The 19,488-nt window shown below is 46.2% G+C and overlaps 1 protein-coding gene across 1 annotated transcript in view; it reads right to left on the bottom strand.

The window, feature by feature from the left end:
- The window catches only part of PCYT1B (phosphate cytidylyltransferase 1B, choline), a 75,891-nt gene that overhangs the window by 36,038 nt on the left and 20,365 nt on the right, over positions 1-19,488 (bottom strand). Inside the window, exon 2 of the mRNA XM_087966895.1 lies at positions 6,089-6,188. Coding sequence (XP_087823021.1) covers positions 6,089-6,188 — 100 coding nt within the window. The remainder of the gene's footprint in view (positions 1-6,088; positions 6,189-19,488) is intronic.

Here is a 19,488-nt window from a genome sequence, read left to right as displayed (position 1 = left end):
AACAAGCTTGCCCCTCACCACACCATAGACTGAGCCATTGAGATATACCCAGGGGCAAAACTACCAAAACCAAAGCTATACAACATGTCCCCAAGAGAACAAGAGGAACTGCAGGCGTTTATAGATAAGAAAATAGCCCGTGGGGGTTCATTGAGCAGGCCCAATCAAAGATCACAGCCCAAGTACTGTTCCAGGAGAAGAAGGATGGATCTTTACACGTATGTGTGGATTATAGAAGTCTGAATGCAGTGAGCATGGAAAATGTATACCCCCTTCCCCTGATGAAGGACATGTTAGCCCACCTCTCCAATGGAAAGATCTTCTTGAAGCCAGACTTGAGGGAAGCCTGTTACAGGGTCAGAATCAGGGAAGGGGATGAGTGGAAACAGTGTTTAACACTCTACTGGGGTGTTTCCCATTTGGACTGCAGAGTGTCTCAGCAGTTTTCATGCAACAAATAAACAAGGTGTTTCATGGGGACCTCCATAGGTACAAAGGGGTTTTGGTGTATTTGAATGACATTTTAATCTACACCTAAACAAAAGCGGAGCGCATGAAACTTGTCCGTGCAGTCTTAAACAAACTCTGTGCTGCAAGGTTTTAAGCAAAACTTTCAAAATGATGAATTTCACAAAGACAAGATAGGCTACCTAAGATACAGAATCTCCCACAAAGGCATAGAAAGGGACCCAGAAAAGATGTGGGTGGTGGTGGAATGTGTCATGCCCCTGGTGGAGTCTGACTCTGAGGAAGAGGAAGAGGAGCCAACAGGGAGTGGGAGTGTGGCTCCAGAGGTGGTGGAGGAGGCTGGGGAAGGGCAGAGGCTGGCTGAACAGTCAGAGGAGGATCCAGGCCCATCCCCTATCCATCCTAGGTCACGCAGGGAGGAGAGGACCAGGGAAAAGTGAGGTCTACTCAAGAGGAGATTACCATGATCCTCCTCATGGCTTGCAGGTGGGAGCTATGTATATAAGTTTTCAACTGCGCAGTTAGAATTGCTGAAGTCAGTGTTCACCTTGAAAGAGGCTTATCTTTGCTGGCGTTCTTCCCATGGATTTTTCTCGCTAATTTTCCTGGAGTTTATAATTAGTTATCTCAGCTTGCTTCAGAACTCTCATCAATGCGGTTTGTGACTTTAAACTCTGCCTAAAACAGTGAAGTTAAGTTGAAGGCTTTACCGGACTTTAATATATGTTTTGGGTTTTGGGTTATTTTGAGAGACTACAGGTCATCACATTTTGACTTCAGCCACCCCTTCAACTTATTTTTGCTTTTTGTGGGGTGACCATGGATCTGCTCAGAGCAGAGATTGCCCAGTTAACCCAGCAAGTGGCTCTTTTGACTGCACAGGTGGCACAAATGTAAGCTGCCCAGCCATGCCGAAAATGCCTAGTGGCAGTGCCAGATAAATTTGATGGTTCACTGGCCCAATTTCCAGCATTTTTTGGGCAGTGCCAGCTTTATATGAGCCTTCGGCCTTTCCCACTGACTGGGATAAGGTGGGGTTTTTGATTAGTTTGTTGTCAGGCTCTGCAGCACGTTGGGTGATGCCTCTGCTGACCCAGCACAACCAGGTGTTGGACAATTACACCGAGTTTTGCCATCAGTTTCAGGCCATGTTTGAAGACCCTGTTCGAAGCCAAACAGCAAACAGGCGTTTGAGAGAGCTGAAGCAGGGGTGTGGCTCACTCATGGATTATATTGCTAGTTTTCAGGTGGTTGCTCAGGATGTACAATGGAATGAGGCAGCACTATTAGACCAGTTCCAGGAGGGTTTGTCGTCGGAACTTCTGGATGAGTTGGTGCGCACTGAATGCCCTCGCACCTTTCAGGAGCTCATGCATTTGTGTCTTCGTATTGATGCTAGACTTCAACAGAGATGGGTACGACGATGGACAGAGACCGTATCTGTTTCCAGCAAGATGGCGCTCTTGGTGGAAGTGCCTTTGGAGGAACCCATGGAGTTGGGGGCTGGCCGCCCTCGCCTGACTCAAGTAGAAAAGATTAGACGTCGTTGTGATGGTTTATGCCTCTATTGTGGCAATTGAGGCCATTTTGCAGCCAAGTGTCCTGTTAAGACATCCACAGCAGCGACACTTGCGGTGGTGGGAAACGAGCATCGTTCAGCCTACGGGGGTCTGCAGGTCGGGATGTAAAGTCCATAGGCCCGCCATCTTCACCAACCTTGCCACACTCGCCACCTTTGACATCTTGGACATCTCCACCACAGTCACTATTGGTGAAGCATCTTGTGCTGCCACCAAGTGTGTTGGTGCCTGGTGTGGGAGCGGTGGAGATCCCAGCTTTGATCGACTCAGGGGCCACAGCCAATTTCATGGATGCTCATTTTGTCAAGCAGTGGTTCATTCCTCAGCAACAGGTATCCCCACCAGTAATGGTGGAGACGATTGATGATCGTTTATAATTAGTTATCTCAGCTTGCTTCAGAACTCTCATCAATGCGGTTTGTTTTGGTTTTCTGTTTGCCTCCTTATTTACTTTTGTGACTTTAAAGTGTGCCTAATAAAACAGTGAAGTTAAATTGAAGACTTTACCGGACTTTAATATATGTTTTGGGTTTGGGGTTATTTTGAGAGACTACGGGTCATCACAGAATGGGGCTCTCCCCGCACACATAAACAGTTGCAAAGCTTTTTGGGGTTTGCCAACTTCTATCGGCATTTCATCCCAGCTTTTGCACAAATTGTGCTCCCAGTCACCAACTTGCTAAAAACAAAAGAGAGGGAAGGTAAACCCAAACCAAGGCAGCTCTGAATTGGACCATGGAATGTCAAGCGGCATTTGAAAAACTTAAGTGGCTGTTCTCAGCAGAACCTGTGCGGAAGCACCCAGACCCAAAAAAACTTTTGTCATCCAAGCAGACAGCAGTGACATGGCAGTCGAGGCTGTTCTCCAAGAGAATGAACAAGGCCAATTACATCCCTATGCATACACCTCAAAAAAACCCTAACAGAAACAGAACAGAGATGGGCTGTTTGGGACAAAGAGGTGTATGCTGTTCGATGGGCTCTCCCTACTTTGGAAGCATTTCTTGCAGATGAATAAAATTCCCTTCTAGGTCTGGACTGACCACAAACATCTGGAGGCCGTTAAGACCCTGTGGAAACTATCCCCAAAGCAAGTACAGTGGCCCATTTTATTTTAAGCGCTTTGACTTCACTCTCAAATACCTCCCTGGGGGTGGGGGGAGGAAGAACTTCCTAGCCAATGCTCTATCCAGAATGCCCCAATACAACAGCATTAAGTCAGAAGTGGTCAAACCCTTGCTCTCAGCTTCCCAACTGGCCGCTAAAGTAATGACCAGGGCACAAGGAAAACTGGACCTGCCAACCAACAATGCTACCACACAAGCATTCATACAGGCACTCTCACACAGATGACTGGTTCCAGGCTCATAAGAATACTTGCTTGCTAAAAGACAGCCTGGCATGAATGGGAGGGAAACTGTATGTCCCAGCTAGCCAGAGACTCAACCTCATGAAAGCCTACCATGATTCAAAGCTAGCAGGCCACTTCAGATTTGCACTTGATAAAAAGGCAATTCTGATAAAAAGGCAATGTCAGAAAGACATTGAAAGCTATGTGGCTAGTTGCCCTGTCTGCACAGCCAAAAAGAGAAGGCAGGGAAAAATCCCAGGGCTGTTGCCAATCCCCACTGCCAAAATTCTGGCCAAAGTGTTCCTACTTCATATCTATTGGTTGCATGGAGCCCCCCAGAGGATTATATCAGACCTAGGGGTCCAATTCAAAATTCTGCAGAGCTTTTTGAAGCCTCCTGGGTACTGATCATCCTCAGACAAATGGGGGGATGGAACGAATGAACCCTAAACCATTTAAGTAAGATAGGGGACAGAATATACTAACCACTAAATTTCTACAATCCTTGCAACCCTCTAAGAAATTAGAACCAAAATACATAAGACCTTTCCCCATCACCCGGATTATAAACCAGGTGACAGTTGAACCACTACTACCAAAAACCCTCAGGCAAGTGCACCCTATATTTCACTGCAGTTTGCTGAAACCAGAAATCACTTCTCCACTTAGGCTACCTGAAAAAGCACTACCTCTCCCCATTATGGTCAAGGGAGAACAATACTTTGAGATCAAGGAAATCTTTGACTCATGCACACACCATGGTGCCACGCAATACTTAGTATCCTGGAAGCATTTGTCTTCATCCCAAAATGAATGGGTAGCTAAGAAACATATTGGGGCCTCAAAGTTACTGAGATTATTTCATGCTCAATATCCTGATAAGCCTAACTAAACAATTGCTCTGTATCTCTCCTTGTGTTTCCTTTCCAGGAAGGATTTCTCCTTTTAGGGAGGCAGCATGTCAGATCCCATAGATCCTTATCGGGATGCTGCCATTCTGGTGGGGAAGGGGCCTGGAAGCATTCCTCAGTTTATAACCTTCTTTCTGGTGCCTGTCTATCCTGTGCTTTGATTTACCTACCTGGGAATATAAGGGAGGAGGGCCACCTCTTTTATCTCAGCTCCGAAGCCTCCAGGAGGCGATGCCTGAGAACAACTTATCATCATCTCAGTCTGTGATTCTCAAAACATCTTTGTGCCTGTGGATTGGCTTATTCAGCACCGGACTGAGGGGAGGGGCCTCTGTTTTAATCCAACAGAATTGCATGGGAATCCTCAGATCCTGCTTTCATTTTTCTTGCTATCACTTTCCTTTCAATAAAAGGTTTTTTTGAAATGCTAAGTGCTTCAAGAGTTCTACTTTCTTGATCAGAGAGGAGAGGCAAGTCTTTACAATCAGGTCCAGGTTGCTACTTGGATAGAAGATAACCAAGAAATTCCAGGGCCCTAGATCAGATTGGGAATTTGATTTGCATCCCAGAAGAAAAGATTGCTCCGTTGCTCTGTTTCATGGAGTCTGTACAACATCATAAGGAGGTGTATTTAGATCAAAGAGATTTTCCCTAATAAATACATAAACTACCAGATGAAATAATGTTTATGAATGATATTTACATAATTGGGTTGCTTCTATATAGCAGAGCTAAAACAGAAAGTATTCTTCTTCTAAAATGAGAAAAATATGTACACATTAGCAACTTGAAGATTTATTTCTTGGTACTTTTTCATCTATATACTACTAAAACTCTCTTTCTTGTAACCTTTAACTGTGTGATATGGTGCAACACAGGACAAACCTTTCTGAACCAAAGTATGTCAAATAGGATAATTACAGAATGTGCCCAAAATCTGGAACCCATGACTTCCATGAAGTTGAAGTTTGGCAAATTTCAAACAACATTTTATGACCAAAAATTGTTTGAAGCTCTGTAATTTTAACAATTGAGGCATTGAGGAAACTGATAAGGAAATATCTCTGAAAGGATGATCCAAGGAATCATGGACTGCCTAGTTCCCCTTAAAAGAGAGCTGAACTTGTTATGGGACAGGATTGTGAGGGCAGCAAGCTAATCTGGCTAATTGTGTACAGAATACAGCTGTCTGTCATCCCCAAAGGGGAAGAGTGAGCAGGAGGAGCCAGAAAGAATAGCAGAGCTATTTCTGCTACCCCTGCCACCCCAATATCTGTTTCTGAGGTGATCGTTTCAGTCTGCCTATTGGCAGAGCTGCTTTTAAATATATTCAGAAGTTTAATTTACTTACTTATTTTGTATGGCTGTCAAAACTGCAAAAAGCAACTCTAGCTGGCTAACATAAGATTAAAAACAAAACAAACAATAAAAATAAAGTCAGAAGGTCACAAAATGTGATCTCAGATCCCAAGACACTGCACCTGTTATAAATATGAACCAGTTGCCCAGTATCCAAATTTTGATGAAGTGATCATGGGGATGCTGCAACCGTTGTAAATGTGAAAAATGGTCACTTTTTTTTAGTGCCACTGTAACTTTGAACAGATATTAAATAGCTCTTATATGGCAAGTACTGCCTGTATTTTATTCCAGTTTTCTGGTACCCCTTAGATGGGGGAGAGTGCTTTAGATTGGGACTACAAAGGCCAGTCTGCTGGAAACGGCACTGGACTAAATTCATTCTGAAATTAATTTAAAATGCATAAAACCAAACTCACCTGGTGTTCCAAGATGGGCCTGAGCAATGGTTAATTTCTCATGAGGAGCTCTGCACTGACAGCTTGTTTCACCTGCAAATGGAGCCGGTGCTGTCAAAGTCTAGAAGATGGGAAAGGTTAGATTATGAAAAAAGAAAGCAAAATAAATTGTCAGTTGTGGAAGTTATCACATATGAGTTTATTGCTCCTTGCTTCCACCTAAATTAGTTAGCTAGTTAGTTAGTTTACTTTATTGTCATTGTACCTCATACAACAAAATCAAACACCATCTTCAGTGCACATCATGACCATGAAAATAAACACAAACAAACATACAGTAGAATTCAACAGAGCTACTGCCCTGGAATAGAAGCTGTTTTTCAGCCTATTTGTCCTTGTTTTTATTATTCTGTACCGTCTGCCAGATAGTAATGGTTCAAAAAAAGGGTGCCCAGGATGAGATGGATCTTTGAGAATGTTTTGAACTTTCTTAAGGCAGTGGGAGCTTTTCCAAAGAGGGGAGAGGGCAACCAATGATCTTCTGGGCAATGATGTTAACCCTCTGGAGTGCTGTCCTATCTGCCACTGTGCAATTGGCAAACCATATACAGGTGCAGTAAGTTAAGATACTCTCTATGGTGCAGCGGTAGAAGGTCACCAGCAGTTTTTTGTTCAGTTGTTGTTTTCTGAGAGGTAGTGACAGCGGACCAGGGGGCGGTGGAGCACCGAAACCATAACCCACCGGGCCCCTACAGCGCGCAGCAAAACGTAAAAAGAAAAAAAAAAGCCCGAACCCCCCCCTAAGGAAGGAAGAGGGGAAAGGTTGCGGTGAGGACACCACACAAAAAAAAAAAAAAACACCGCCCCCGCCCCCCGCCCCCTCGAGTAGCCCCCCACGAGGCGTCAGGGCAAAAGGCTTAGGTAGTATAATCTCTGCTGGGCCCTTTTGACCAGTGCTGCAATGTGAGCACCAGTGCTGCAAGGTGAGGTCCTCTTTTATGGTAACACCCAGAAACTTAAAACTGGCCACTTGCTCCACTCAGTCTACATTGATAAGCAAGGGCTGGATGTCTGATCTGTTCCTTCTATAGTCCACTATAAGCTCCTTGGTCTAATTGGTGTTGAGGACCAAGTTATTGTCTCCACACCACGAAAGCAAGCAGTCTACCTCATCTCAGTAGGAAGACTCATCCCCCCGGAGATGAGTCCCACCACTGTTGTATCATCTGCAAATTTAATAATAGTACTACTAGCATGAGTATGAATACAGTCATGCACATAAAGAGTATAGAGTAAGGGATTTAACACACAACCCTGTTGTGTACCAGTATTAAGAATAAGGGCTGAAGAGGTATGATTACCTAATCTGACCCTCTGTGAGTGGCCAAACAGGAAATCCATAATCCAAAGGCATTATATATATTATATATATTATATATATTACTTGATAAGGATTTTTTTAAAAAGTTAAATCTTAAGGAGAGTGATATACCTTTATAATATCCTTCAAGTTTGTTTTCTTCCAGTGAAATATTTTAGAAGTGGATACAGGGATGTAAATATTTCAACTACCTATTGATTTCAAGTGGCACTCTCACTGCTATTTATCCCAATTTCTAAGAAAATTTAATTTTTAATATCTATAATTTTCCCCATTAAATAAATTGTGTTAACACATCCATACATAGTATACATAGTATGAGCTGGTAACAGAAAAGGTTTAATTAAGAATTCAAATAGAGATTATTTCCATTAATAATAATGAAGCTGGCTATTGTGCATATCATTTCTCTTCTTTTGGCTTATGTCATATTAAACAAAGAATAGGAAAAATAAAAAGGAGTGATGTTTGGAGAGTTTCTCATGGTCAGCTCTCATGTGAAACTAACATTGCAGACTCAATAGTTCTGGAAAGCTGGGAAAAAACATTCAATTCCAATTCTCACATTATAATGGCTGGTATCAACATGTGTGTAGAGGAATCAATAAAGCTTTCTGGGCCCAAAGATAAATCTCTCAGATGGAGCCCTCCATTGGTGAGACAATGCAAATACAGTCCCCCTTTGGCTGCAGCAGATGAGGATAGTAGGAGAAAGGAGTTCTTTACTGCCATTGCAACAATGGGCTTGAACCCCAAAAGGTTTTCCCTCAATTCTTCAGCCACCATAAAATATTCTTTTCTCCTTCTGTTTTACCTTCTGCATTCAGACCCTAACCCGGTGTCAGCAACCCATGGCTCCAGAGCCACAGGTGGCTCTTTCGTCCCACTGCTCCCTTTTGGCTTAACCCACCACTGGCTCACCCCGTCCCTCACCCTCCCCTCCCAGTAACTCCTTGCCTGGCCTGAGAAGGTAAGGGTGATGGTTGCTCCATATTCCAGAGCGGGAGTAAAATGCCCCTTGCCTACTTGCCTCATCTCCTGGGTGTTTCTTCTGGCCCTTATTGGTGCTGCGTGCACCTCAGTTGCTTGGAGAGATGCACAACTTGCTCTCTGCTCTGAGACACTGGTCTGGTCCAGCTGTGGCTGACGCCGCTGCTCTCATCACCTCCATAGCCTGCCCGCTGCTCTCAGAGCACGTTGTTCGCTTTACAATGGGGGAGACAGCATCCTCTTCTCCTCTGGATCCCATTACAACATGAAGCATCAGCCACAGCTGGGCCGGGCCAGTGTCTTCGGGCAGAGAGCAAGTTGTGTGTCTCCCCAAGTAACCAAGCTACGTGCAGCACCAACAAGGGCTGGAAGAAAAACCCACGAGATGAGGCAAGTGGTGCTTTGCTCCCATTTTGGAACATGGAGTGTGTCTCCATCCCCTGCCATCACCCTTACCTTCTCAGGCCAGGCAAGGAGTGACTGGAGGCAGGGCGAGGGGGCAGGGGCCGCCAGTGGTGGGTTCAGCCAACAGGGAGCCACAGCAGGGGGGCAAAAAACCCCAACCCTCACCTGTTTTTGGAAATGGTTCAAGAGGGAACACAGGGAGAGAGAGAAAGAGAGAAAGAGAGATGAGAGAGACATAGAGAGAGAAAGAGATGAGAGACAGAGACAGACAGAGAGGGAGGGAGGGAGGGAGAGATGAGAGATAGAGAGAAAAAGAGAGAGATAGAGATAGAAAGAGAGAAAGATAGATAAAGAGAGGGGAGAGAGAGAGAGAGAGAGAGAGAGAGAGAGAGAGAGAGAGAGAGAGAGAGAGAGAGAGAGAGAGAGAGCTGTTTCCTACAGAAAACACCGGGAGTCACAAAATCTGGGTAGACATGGCTGGGGGGGAGTGTCATGTGACTGGATGGGAGTGAGTGACATTGAGTTAGCCATGCCCACCCAGGTTTTCTGGCTCCCAGTGTTTTCTTTTCTGTGGGAAACAGGTCCAAATGGCTCTAAGGTTGCAGACCCCTGCCCTAACCTCTTCTCGTTAGAGCTCTTCCTCTAATATGACCTAGTCCAGTGGCTGTCAAACGGTGGGCCGCAGACCATTAGTGGTCCACGAGACATGTCACCCCCAAAGCACCCCCAAAGCAATTAATCCAGGCTGCACGGGAACACAAGGCTGTGTGTGTGTGTGTGTGTGTGTGTGTGTGTGAGAGAGAGAGAGAGAGAGAGAGAGAGAGAGAGAGAGAGAGAAAGAGAAAGAACATCATCACCAGCCCTCCAAGGTTCGATCAGATCTCTCTCTCTCTCTCTCCCCCAGTGGAAGTGGTGGAGCTTCAGTGCTTCGCCAGCAGGGAGCCAGACGAGGCATGTCACTCAATTTTTTTTTTGCCATGAAAGAAGTGGCCCGGGGGGTCAGGCGAGGCATGTGGGGAAAAAGTATGACTGTCAATTATCTGAAAGCCTGCACTCACAAACAAAAAAATCTCCACATCACAAGCCAAGCAAACACCTGGGCACAAACAGACCCCCCCCATACCTCCAGCCCAAACACACCCCAACCAGCCACCCAGATGAAACCTAGCTTCCTAATAAATGATAGTCAGCCATTTATCTGAAGCCACGCCGTGCTAAAAGTCCCCAAGACATGAAACACAATGTTGCCAGCCAATCAAGACAAAAAAATTGCTACAAAACAGACAGAAGATATTAGAAACACCAATCAAGCAGAACACAGCAAACTCCAAGACCAGTAAACACAGACCAAGACTCCCAACCAATCAGGATGAAGAAAAAACCATTCTAACAAAGCATGAAGCTAACACCAAATTTAAAACAGAAATGGCTGCAAAAGCCTGACACACAGACAAACCCAATACACAAGCAAACATATATATATGTGTGTGTGTGTGTGTGTGTGTGTGTGTGTGTGTGTATGTATATGTATATGTATATGTATATGTATATGTATATGTATATGTATGTATGTTTGTTTTTGTAGATTTTCATGGGTACAGGTATGTAGGTCTTGGTGTGTTTGGGTCTTTCCTCCCCTACATCAAAGGCACCACAGATAAAATCAGCAAAATTCTCCACAAACACAATATCAGGACAGCCTTCGGTACTGACCAAAAAATAGGCAACATCCTAAGGAACCCCAAGGACAAGATCCAGCTAGAAAACCAAGGAGTTTATGAAATACCATGCAACAACTGCCCAGCCACATACATTGGACAAACCAACAGGAGAATAAATGCACCCATTGCAGAACACAAGAACGCAGTCAGAAAAGAAGAAAATACTTCTTCCCTTTTCCAGCACCTTAAAGCCACAGGACATGAAATTAATTTTGAGGGAACCAAATTAATCTCCAATACTGAACACTTCAACAAGAGAATAATCAGGGAAGCCATCGAAATAGAGAAACACCCCCATAACATGAATAAACGGGACGATACCTCCCACCTACCAGACATCTGCAAACTAGCCCTTATCAACAAACGAGTCCCAGCCACAAAAACCAACACTGGACCCAAAACACATGACGGCACCACCAATCTCCCTCACCAGACTCACACCCAAATCCATCTCATAGACAAAAGGCAACCACCGTCCAGAAACCAGACTACGGCTGTATCACCAGCTGCCACAAACCCCAACCCGGGGTGGGATTCTACCAGTTCGCACCTATTCGCTAGAACCGGTTGTTAACATTCGAAGCAGTTCGGAGAACCGGTTTTTAGAAGAAATTACTGGCCTAATCCTGTAAGGAAGGCAGGAAGGAAACATTCTGGTGTTGCTTATAGAAACTGCCTCTCCGCTAACCCTTATTACATTCTTGGCAGGACTAGACTTCCTGTCTCAGGAACTTCTCTGGAGTTTTTTCCCCCTCCTTTGCTGGTACCATTCCCCTCCTTTGCTGGTACCATGTGGAGTGACCATTCAAAGTTACAATGGCACTGAAAAAAATGAGGTATCACCATTTTTCACACTTACAACTGTTGCAGCATCCCCACAGTCATGAGAGGCCAGGGGAGGAGATGCATGCCTCAATGTGAGTGATATTGAGTTGGCCACACCCAGCCAATAACATGACCACCAAGGCATGTCCACCCAGTCACATGACCACCAAGCCATGCCCACCACCCAAGCCACGCCCACAGAACTGGTTGTTAAAAAATTTGAATCCCACCCCTGCCCCCAATCCCCAAACTAAGCAAACTGACACACGCCATGAACATATAGCCAGACCTCGGAGCCAAACCAAAACCCAGAACGTTACATCACAGCCATCCACTCAGGATATCACATAATGGAACTCAGGAGGTTACACCACAAAACCTCAGGATGTTACAACATAGCCAACGACCCAGGAGATTACAGCACAAGACCCAGGATGTCACAACAATAGAACTCAGAAGGTCATCACACAGCCCATTACCCAGGTCGTTACAACACAGGAGGCTGATAAACACACAGCCAGTACCTCAGCCACACAGGTTCTTACAAAAAAGCCAACCAATCTGCAAACATCAACTCCATCAACCAATCAAGAAATAACAACACAGCCAACCAGCCTGCTTACAACAGAGCCAGCACACCATACCTCCCCACCAGTATTTATAGAGAGACAGCAACTCCGATCAAGCTTTGCTCACACAAGCACGAAGCCGAAAGCACCAGCCTGAAGATGGCGAGTGGGGACCTCATCGAAACGTCGATATATATATAGAGAGAGCCTTTTTAATATTTCTGAAAATATTTGATTCTTCTAGGAGAGGGGTGGGTGCTAACTTTCTACACAAGTTACATCCTACACCTCAACCATTCCATTGCACTGATAAAGAGAATTATAGCTCACAAAAGCTTATACTTTTAATAAAAATTGTTAGTCTAAACCAGACTCCTTTGTTTTTTGGGCTACCACAGGTCTCAATTAGAGAGGAATTTTTTTTTAGGGCTAATACAATTTCAGAATAGGATATGGAAAAATCTATGACATAATGACCTATGCCATTGAAATAGATTTCATTTTCCCTATGAAATCTCTTCTGTTGCAGCAAATTTTAGAGAATGGTATTAGTTCTTGGTTACAAAGAAAAAGTCACATTACATAGTTAGCTCTCAACTCACATATTGGATGTAGCATATTGGACCTAGACAAAAATAAATTAGACAAATTTTGACAATGATGTAATGGAACCGATCCAAATGGTTCATGGAGAGGGAGGGAGGGAGGGAGAGAGAGAGAGATTTAAAATTATGAATTTTGTGGTCCCTGAGGTCCAAAAGGTTGGTGACCCCTGCTATATAATTCAACATAGGCTATTTTCAAGGAAATTGACCTCTGATTTTCCCTCCTTTTTTCAGTTAAGACAGTACATTAGAAACTCTGCTATTGAGGAACCTGGTAAAGAAATATCTCAGAAACATCAACCAAACAGGTTGCGGGTTGCTTCACCTATAAATTCCTATACAGTCTGTATCTCTTTCTCTTTCTCTGTCTCTCCTCTGATTCTCCAGTGCTGTCTGAGTTGATCTATTCTCTGATGCACAACCTGCTCTCCACCCTCAGACACTCGCCCGACCCAGCTGCAGACAATGCTCTGCATCGTATTGGGCTCCAGGAGGAGGAGGGGATGCTAAATTTAAGTGTACTGCAAAAGGCACTGCAGAGCAGTGAGCAGGCTATGGAGGCAGTGAGAGCAGCAGTGGCCAGCATCTTGGGGCAGAGAGGAAGTTGCGTGTCTCATTGAGCAGCTAAGGTGCATGCAGCACCAAAAAGGGCTAGAAGAAATGCCTGCAAGATCCAGCAAGAGATGAAGCGTCACTCCTGGTCTGGAATATGGAGCGAATCTCCATCCCCCACCCTTACCTTCTCAGGCCAGGTGAGGAGTTGACTGGGAGGGGAGGGTGAGGGGTGGGACCAGGCAGTAGTGGGATCATCCGACAGGGAGCCACAGCAGGGGCATGAAAGAGCTGCAGGTTGCTGATACCCGTTGCTTCAGCCTGCCTGCACTGCCACCCCTCTTGCCGCAACAGGACCATTACCTCATTCCAGGCAGCAAGAGCTGCACTACTTCTTGCACATTGCACCCTCTGCAAAGTTGCAAGTTGTATGTACCTCCCTCTACAGCGATTTCTAGCCCCACCATGAGCCTGGCCGGTCCCATATTCCAGTGCTCTAGTTACAGGACTGGCTCATTGGTCATCCCAGAGCAGCTCCTCCACCCGGATGCACTATGGACCACCAAAATTTTCTCGCAGACTACCAGTGATAATTTTATGTCATAAAATATTTTATAAAAATTACCAAATTTCATTTTCAAGGGAGTCATGGGTCCCAGATTTTGGACACCTTCTCTAAGTTAGCCAGTGATGGGATTCAAATAATTTAACAACCGGTTCTCTGCCCTAATGACTAAGGAGGGGATACCACGAGCTTACAATTCGAGAATACTGATGTGGCATTTGTTAAGTGCACATGAGGTATCTCAGGATGGGGAAGGCCATGGAGGGGCCTAGTGATAAAACAGGCCCTCAAGGGCTCCCCAACCCACTAAGATATCTCATGCTTATCCCTCCTTTTCTGCCACATTGGATTCACTTATTGTACCTTGCAAACATCTGTCTCCTCTCTGATGCTGTTTCTTTGTCTTTGAGGGAGAGAGAAGAGTTGGCTTGGAAATGCTTTTTGCGTCAAGAATGGACACCCCTGGGGGCCATAATATCATGCAGGTTCAGGCACCTATCCTCTTTTGCAAAATGTCAGGGACCCAGAAACTTTCAGTCTCAGCACGAAAAGTGTTTGTTTGTGTTGCCGGTCTCCTGCTCCACCCCCATAAACTACTTTCCACCACCGAGGTTCAAAGGGTGGTAAGGTAAGGGCGTGTAAAACCTTAGCTAAGTCCCAGGATGGATACCTGTGAAGAACAGGTGGCTTTAAATTGATCACCCCCCTCAAAAAGGAGCGCACCATCGGATGGTGCACTATGGAGTCTAGGTCCCCATAAGTCAATACTGAAGACAAGGCTGCTACTTGTCTTCTGATAGTATTATCCAGACCCTCTTGCAAAAAGTCCAGGATCTGAGGGATGGAAACTGCTGTGGTATCCAGACCTGACCTGACACACCAACTACAGAATGCCTTCCAAGTAGAATTGTAAATTCTGTTGATAAAAGGCCTCCTGGAAGCCTGGATCGTCTGTATCACCCTCCTTGAAAAGTTGTCCCTCGTCAGAAGCCACCTCTCAAGTGCTAGGCGGTCAATTGGAGCCACTGAGGCTCCAGATGGACCAAGAATCCCTGGCTGAGAGAGATCCTGTCTCAATGGATTCTCCAAGGCTGGAACACAGAGAGACTGACAAAGTCTGCAAACCATGGCTGTCTGGGCCAATGGGGTGTGATCAGCAAGAGCTCAGCCTGCTCCACGAAGTTTCCTGATTACTCCCGGTATAATGGGGAGAGGAGGGAATGCATACAACAGGCCTCTGGGCTATGCACAGTGGAGGGCGTTGACTCCCTATGCTCCTGGGGTTGGAAACTTTGTGAAGTATCTGAGCAGTTGCAAGTTCATCGGGGTGGTGAATAAGTCCAGGACTGGATGGCCGAACGTCCTGCACAGTTCCTGGAAGATGTCCGGGTGCAGTCGCCACTCGGAGTGGTCCACCGTGCTCCGGCTGAGAAAGTCTGCCTGCACATTTGCCAACCCTGAGATGTGTTCCGCCTTGATTGAACTCAGGTGAGTCTCTGCCCAGAGAAATAGGTGGTCCACCTGGTGCATGAGAGACCTCGAGTGGGTGCCCCCTGGTGGTTGATATACGCTTTTGCGGCCACATTGTCTGTCAAGATCAAAAGGTGCTGTCCCTCTACCGTGGCTTCGAAGTGACGAAAGGCAAGGTGGATGGCTCAGAGCTCCAGCCAGTTGATGTTGTTCATCAGGTCTGCCTGAGATCATTGTCCTTGAGCCAGCTGCTGCTGGAGATGGGCTCCCCATCCAAAGAGGCTGGCATCTGAGGTCAAGATCAGATGGCTGGACTCCTTCAATAGTGTCCCCCTGGCGATTGCTGGGGACACCCACCACCTGAGGGTTCTGAGCGTCTCTAATGGAACCCTGACCCTGGTGTTGAAATTGCTGCTCCTTTTCCTCTGGAATTGTAGAAGTAACCATTGCAGAGTTCTGAGGTGTGATCGGGCCCAAGGAACAATGGCTATGCATGAGACCATCTTTCCCAGAAGTTGAGACAGAACTGCTAATGGAACCAAACATTCTGTCCTGATTTGAGTGACCAAGGACTTGACACTGTCCTGTCGCTCCTGGGATAGATAGACCTCGCACAGCCTGGTGTCTATCACTGCTCCTAGATGAAGCAGTCGAGTGGTAGGTGTCAGATGACTTTTCTGAAAATTTATGGAGAATCTGTGTTCCTGTAGAACATGGATTGTAGTCTCCAGATCCTGCTGAGCAAGCTGGGGCGGGGACGATTGGATGAGAATATCGTCCAGGTAGCACTGGAGATGCACTGGGATGGATCTGAGATGCACCGCCAGTGCTGCCAGGATCTTTGTGAATGACCTGGGAGCTGAGGCAAAACCAAACGGTAGAGCTCTGTACTGGAAGTGCAGATCTGAGTAACAGAATGGGCGTTATTTACCTGAACGCCACTTTTCCTTGTAGGCAAGACAGGTCAGGATGGGTGGTACTTTTCCTTATTATGTTTAGGACTGAGTCTGTGCAAAAGGCTTATTAGCCTAGCTCCACCCACTCTGGGTTACTCCGCCCCAGTTTATGTGAAGTCAGTGTGAAAGACTGGATTGCCTCTAAGAAAGAAGAAAGAAAAAACAAGAACATTAGCAGGACACACACACCCTGGGTCCCATGAAAGGAACCTACCCCTAGGGTGGGGCTGACCTGTCTGGCCTACAAGGAAAAGTGACGTTCAGGTAAACAACGCCCATTTTCCCTTGTAAGGCTGCGACAGGTCAGGATGGGACATACCAAAGCAGGGTTGTTCTCGGGAGGGTTAAGACTGGTCCTGGCTGGCACATACCGAAATGACTCGTTGGAGGACCCGTCTACCAAATGCCACATCCTCTGAAGCGAAGGAGTCCAGGCGATAGTGACGGATGAAAGGCGAAGGTGAAGTCCAGGCAACAGACCTGCAGATTTCTTCCACTGATGCCTGTGTAGCCCATGCTGCTGTCGTAGCCGCACTATGAATGGAATGGGCCATAATGCCCCTGGGAACTGACAGGGACCTGCTGAAATGGGCTCGAGCTATGTCTACCTTGATCCCTCTACTCACAGTACATGGAGAAATCTTACCCACCCCAACGAGGAAGGTTGGAATGAGACAACAGAGACTCCATCCTGTGGAAAACAGCAGTATGATTAATGTAAATTTTGTAAAGCTATGCACACCTCCCAAGTATGCCAAAGTTTTTCTCCTCAACTCATGGGCCAGATGAGGACAGAAATCTGGAAGCACCAGCTCTTGAGCCCTGTGGAAAAGAGTGTTAACCTTCAGAATGAAGGCCGGGACCAACCTTAAAACCACCCGATGAGGATGGAGGATGCCGGGGTCATGGCAAATCGAGAGAGCCACCAACTCCGAAACTCTCCTCGCCGAAGTGGCTGCCAGTAGGAAAATTATTTTCAGAGTAAGGAGATGAAGACTGGATTGTCGAAGCAGCTCAAATGGAGGTTTTGTGTGGGACTGCAGAACCTTGGTAAGATCCCAAGTGGGGTACCTATGTACCATAGGAGGGTAAAGGTTGGTTGCTCCACTGAGGAACTGACGGACCGTAGGGTGCCGAGCCAAAGATTTCACTTCCCACTAGACAAGACCGACGAGATGGCTGACACATGCCTGTGGAGAGTGTTGGAGGAAAGACCCTTGTCCAGGCCAGCCTGTAAGAATTCCAAGATTGCAGCCACCGAAGCTTGCAGAGGAGAGATGTTGGACTTAACACACCAAGTTGAGAAGGACTGCCAAGTAGCTTCATAAATGCGAATTGTAGAAGGGCGCCTGGAAGCCTGAATGGTTTGGATAACCTTGTTGGAAAGTTGGCGTTTTTTTTTTTAAGATGCCCCACACAATCACCAAACTGCCACTGGGGCTCTGGGTGACACAGGGACCCCTGGAGAAGAGAGACATCCCCCTGAGGAATCCACCAAGGAGGGATCACTGAAAGGCCCATCAAATCAGCAAACCAATGCCAGTGAGGCCAAAAAGGAGCCACAGATATTATTTCAGCCCTCTCCAACAAGAGCTTTTGAATCACCGCTGGGATCAGTGGCAAAGGTGGAAAGGCGTAGAGCAATCCAGGTGGTCATCTGCAACATTAGGCGTTAGTGTCTCCAGCTGCTTGGGAGAAATACCTAGTATAATACCTGGGCAGATACACATTAAGGGATGAGGCAAATAAATCCTGCTGAGCAAATCTTCCCATATATTATCAGAACCAGAAGTATACTAGGGTCTAATTGACCAAAGATGTCGTTCCCCCTATCTGACCATGGACTCTGCCTCTGTCATAAGAGAAAAGAACCTGGTACCTCCTTGTCAATTAATATGGGCTTTTGAGACCGCATTGTCAGTCATAACCAGATTAGATGCTTCCACCTGGGAGACAAACCTTTCTGAGGGCCCAAACTAACGGCTCTAAGCTCTAACTCATTGATGCTATGAGCCTGATCCTGGTGTGACCACAATCCTTGAGCCCAGGGGGAACATGAATGCCCCCCCCCAATCATACAAGGATGCCTCAGTGGAAAAGACCAGGCAGGATTCCAGGGCTCTCCCCTTTGGGTTGTCTTCTGCCCCTCAGGGTTTGAAAGACTGCCCCTTTGGACATGGCCCTGGACAGCCACCAGTGGAAGGAAAGCCAAAATTTGATTAGACAACGTTACTTTCCTGAGGGAATGACTGGACCCTGCTCTCTGGAAAGGAAGCAAAAATTACTGTAAGGATCTGACATGTAGCCTGGCCCAAGGAACAATACCAATACAGGATATCCTTTTCCCCAAAGGCTGAGGAGAAGGTCCAAAGGGACAGAACTCCATCCCTGAATGCCCCTAATCAACCTCTGAAGGCCAACCAGTCACTTCTGAGAGAGAAACACCTGACACACCCTAGTGACAGTTATTGCTCCCAAATGAAGGAGGCGAGTAGAAAGAGAGAAATAGCTCTTTTTTCTATTAATGGACAACTCCAGGTCCTGCAGAACTGAAATTGTGACTTGCAGATCCTGCTGAGCCCTCAGACAAGAAGACATGATTAAATATCATCTAAATAACATGGTAAATGCACCAGAAAGGTATGGAGGTGCACTGTTAAGGGGCCAGAATCTTGGTGAAACCCTGAGGGGCAGAAGACAACCCAAAGGGGAGAGCCCTGTATTGAAAAAGACGCCCCTGAGGACAAAACCTAAGAAAAAATCTCCTGTGGGAGGAACAAATAGGGACATGTAAATAGGCTTTTGTGAAGTCTACTGATGTGAGGAAGTCCCCCTGCCGAATGCTTTCCAAGATGGAAGCAAAGGAGTGCATTTGAAAACGCCTGTACACAACAAAAGTATTGAGTCATATCAGATCAAGAATTGTCTTCCACCCCACCCCCCTGAGGCCTTGGGAAAAACAAAAATTCTGGACAAGCATGCCATGCCCTGTTGTCGAGGGGAACCTCCCAAATGGCTTTGAGGTCCAGCAAATGCTGGATGGCCAACTCTCTCTGACTCTGCCTCACAGCATGTGTAGATATTGGGCAGGAGAGAAAAAACCTTTGAGGAGTGGAGTAGATTCTAGTGAAAGACCCAACCTAATGGTGGACAGACCCTAGGCGTCTGAAATAATACATTCCCATTGGTCAGCCAACCACACTAAACGAACACCAATGGGGATAGACTGTGCACTAGTGCTGGCGACGGAGTGGACAACTTCCTCCTCTTTGAAAGGGCCATTTAGAAGAAACTGTTGCCTGCTCTTGTCTGAGTGGTCAGGACGAGGTTCTGATAGTTGATAAGCAGGTTTCAATGGCTGGTGGAAAACTGGAAGTTGACT

The sequence above is a fragment of the Notechis scutatus genome, chromosome 5, assembly GCF_049901735.1.
Source record: "Notechis scutatus isolate UNSWTSFEM ecotype Mainland chromosome 5, rNotScu1.2, whole genome shotgun sequence".
NCBI classification, from domain to species: domain Eukaryota; kingdom Metazoa; phylum Chordata; class Lepidosauria; order Squamata; family Elapidae; genus Notechis; species Notechis scutatus.
The sequence above is the reverse complement of the archived record's forward strand: the minus strand, read 5'-3'. Positions and strand labels throughout refer to the sequence as shown.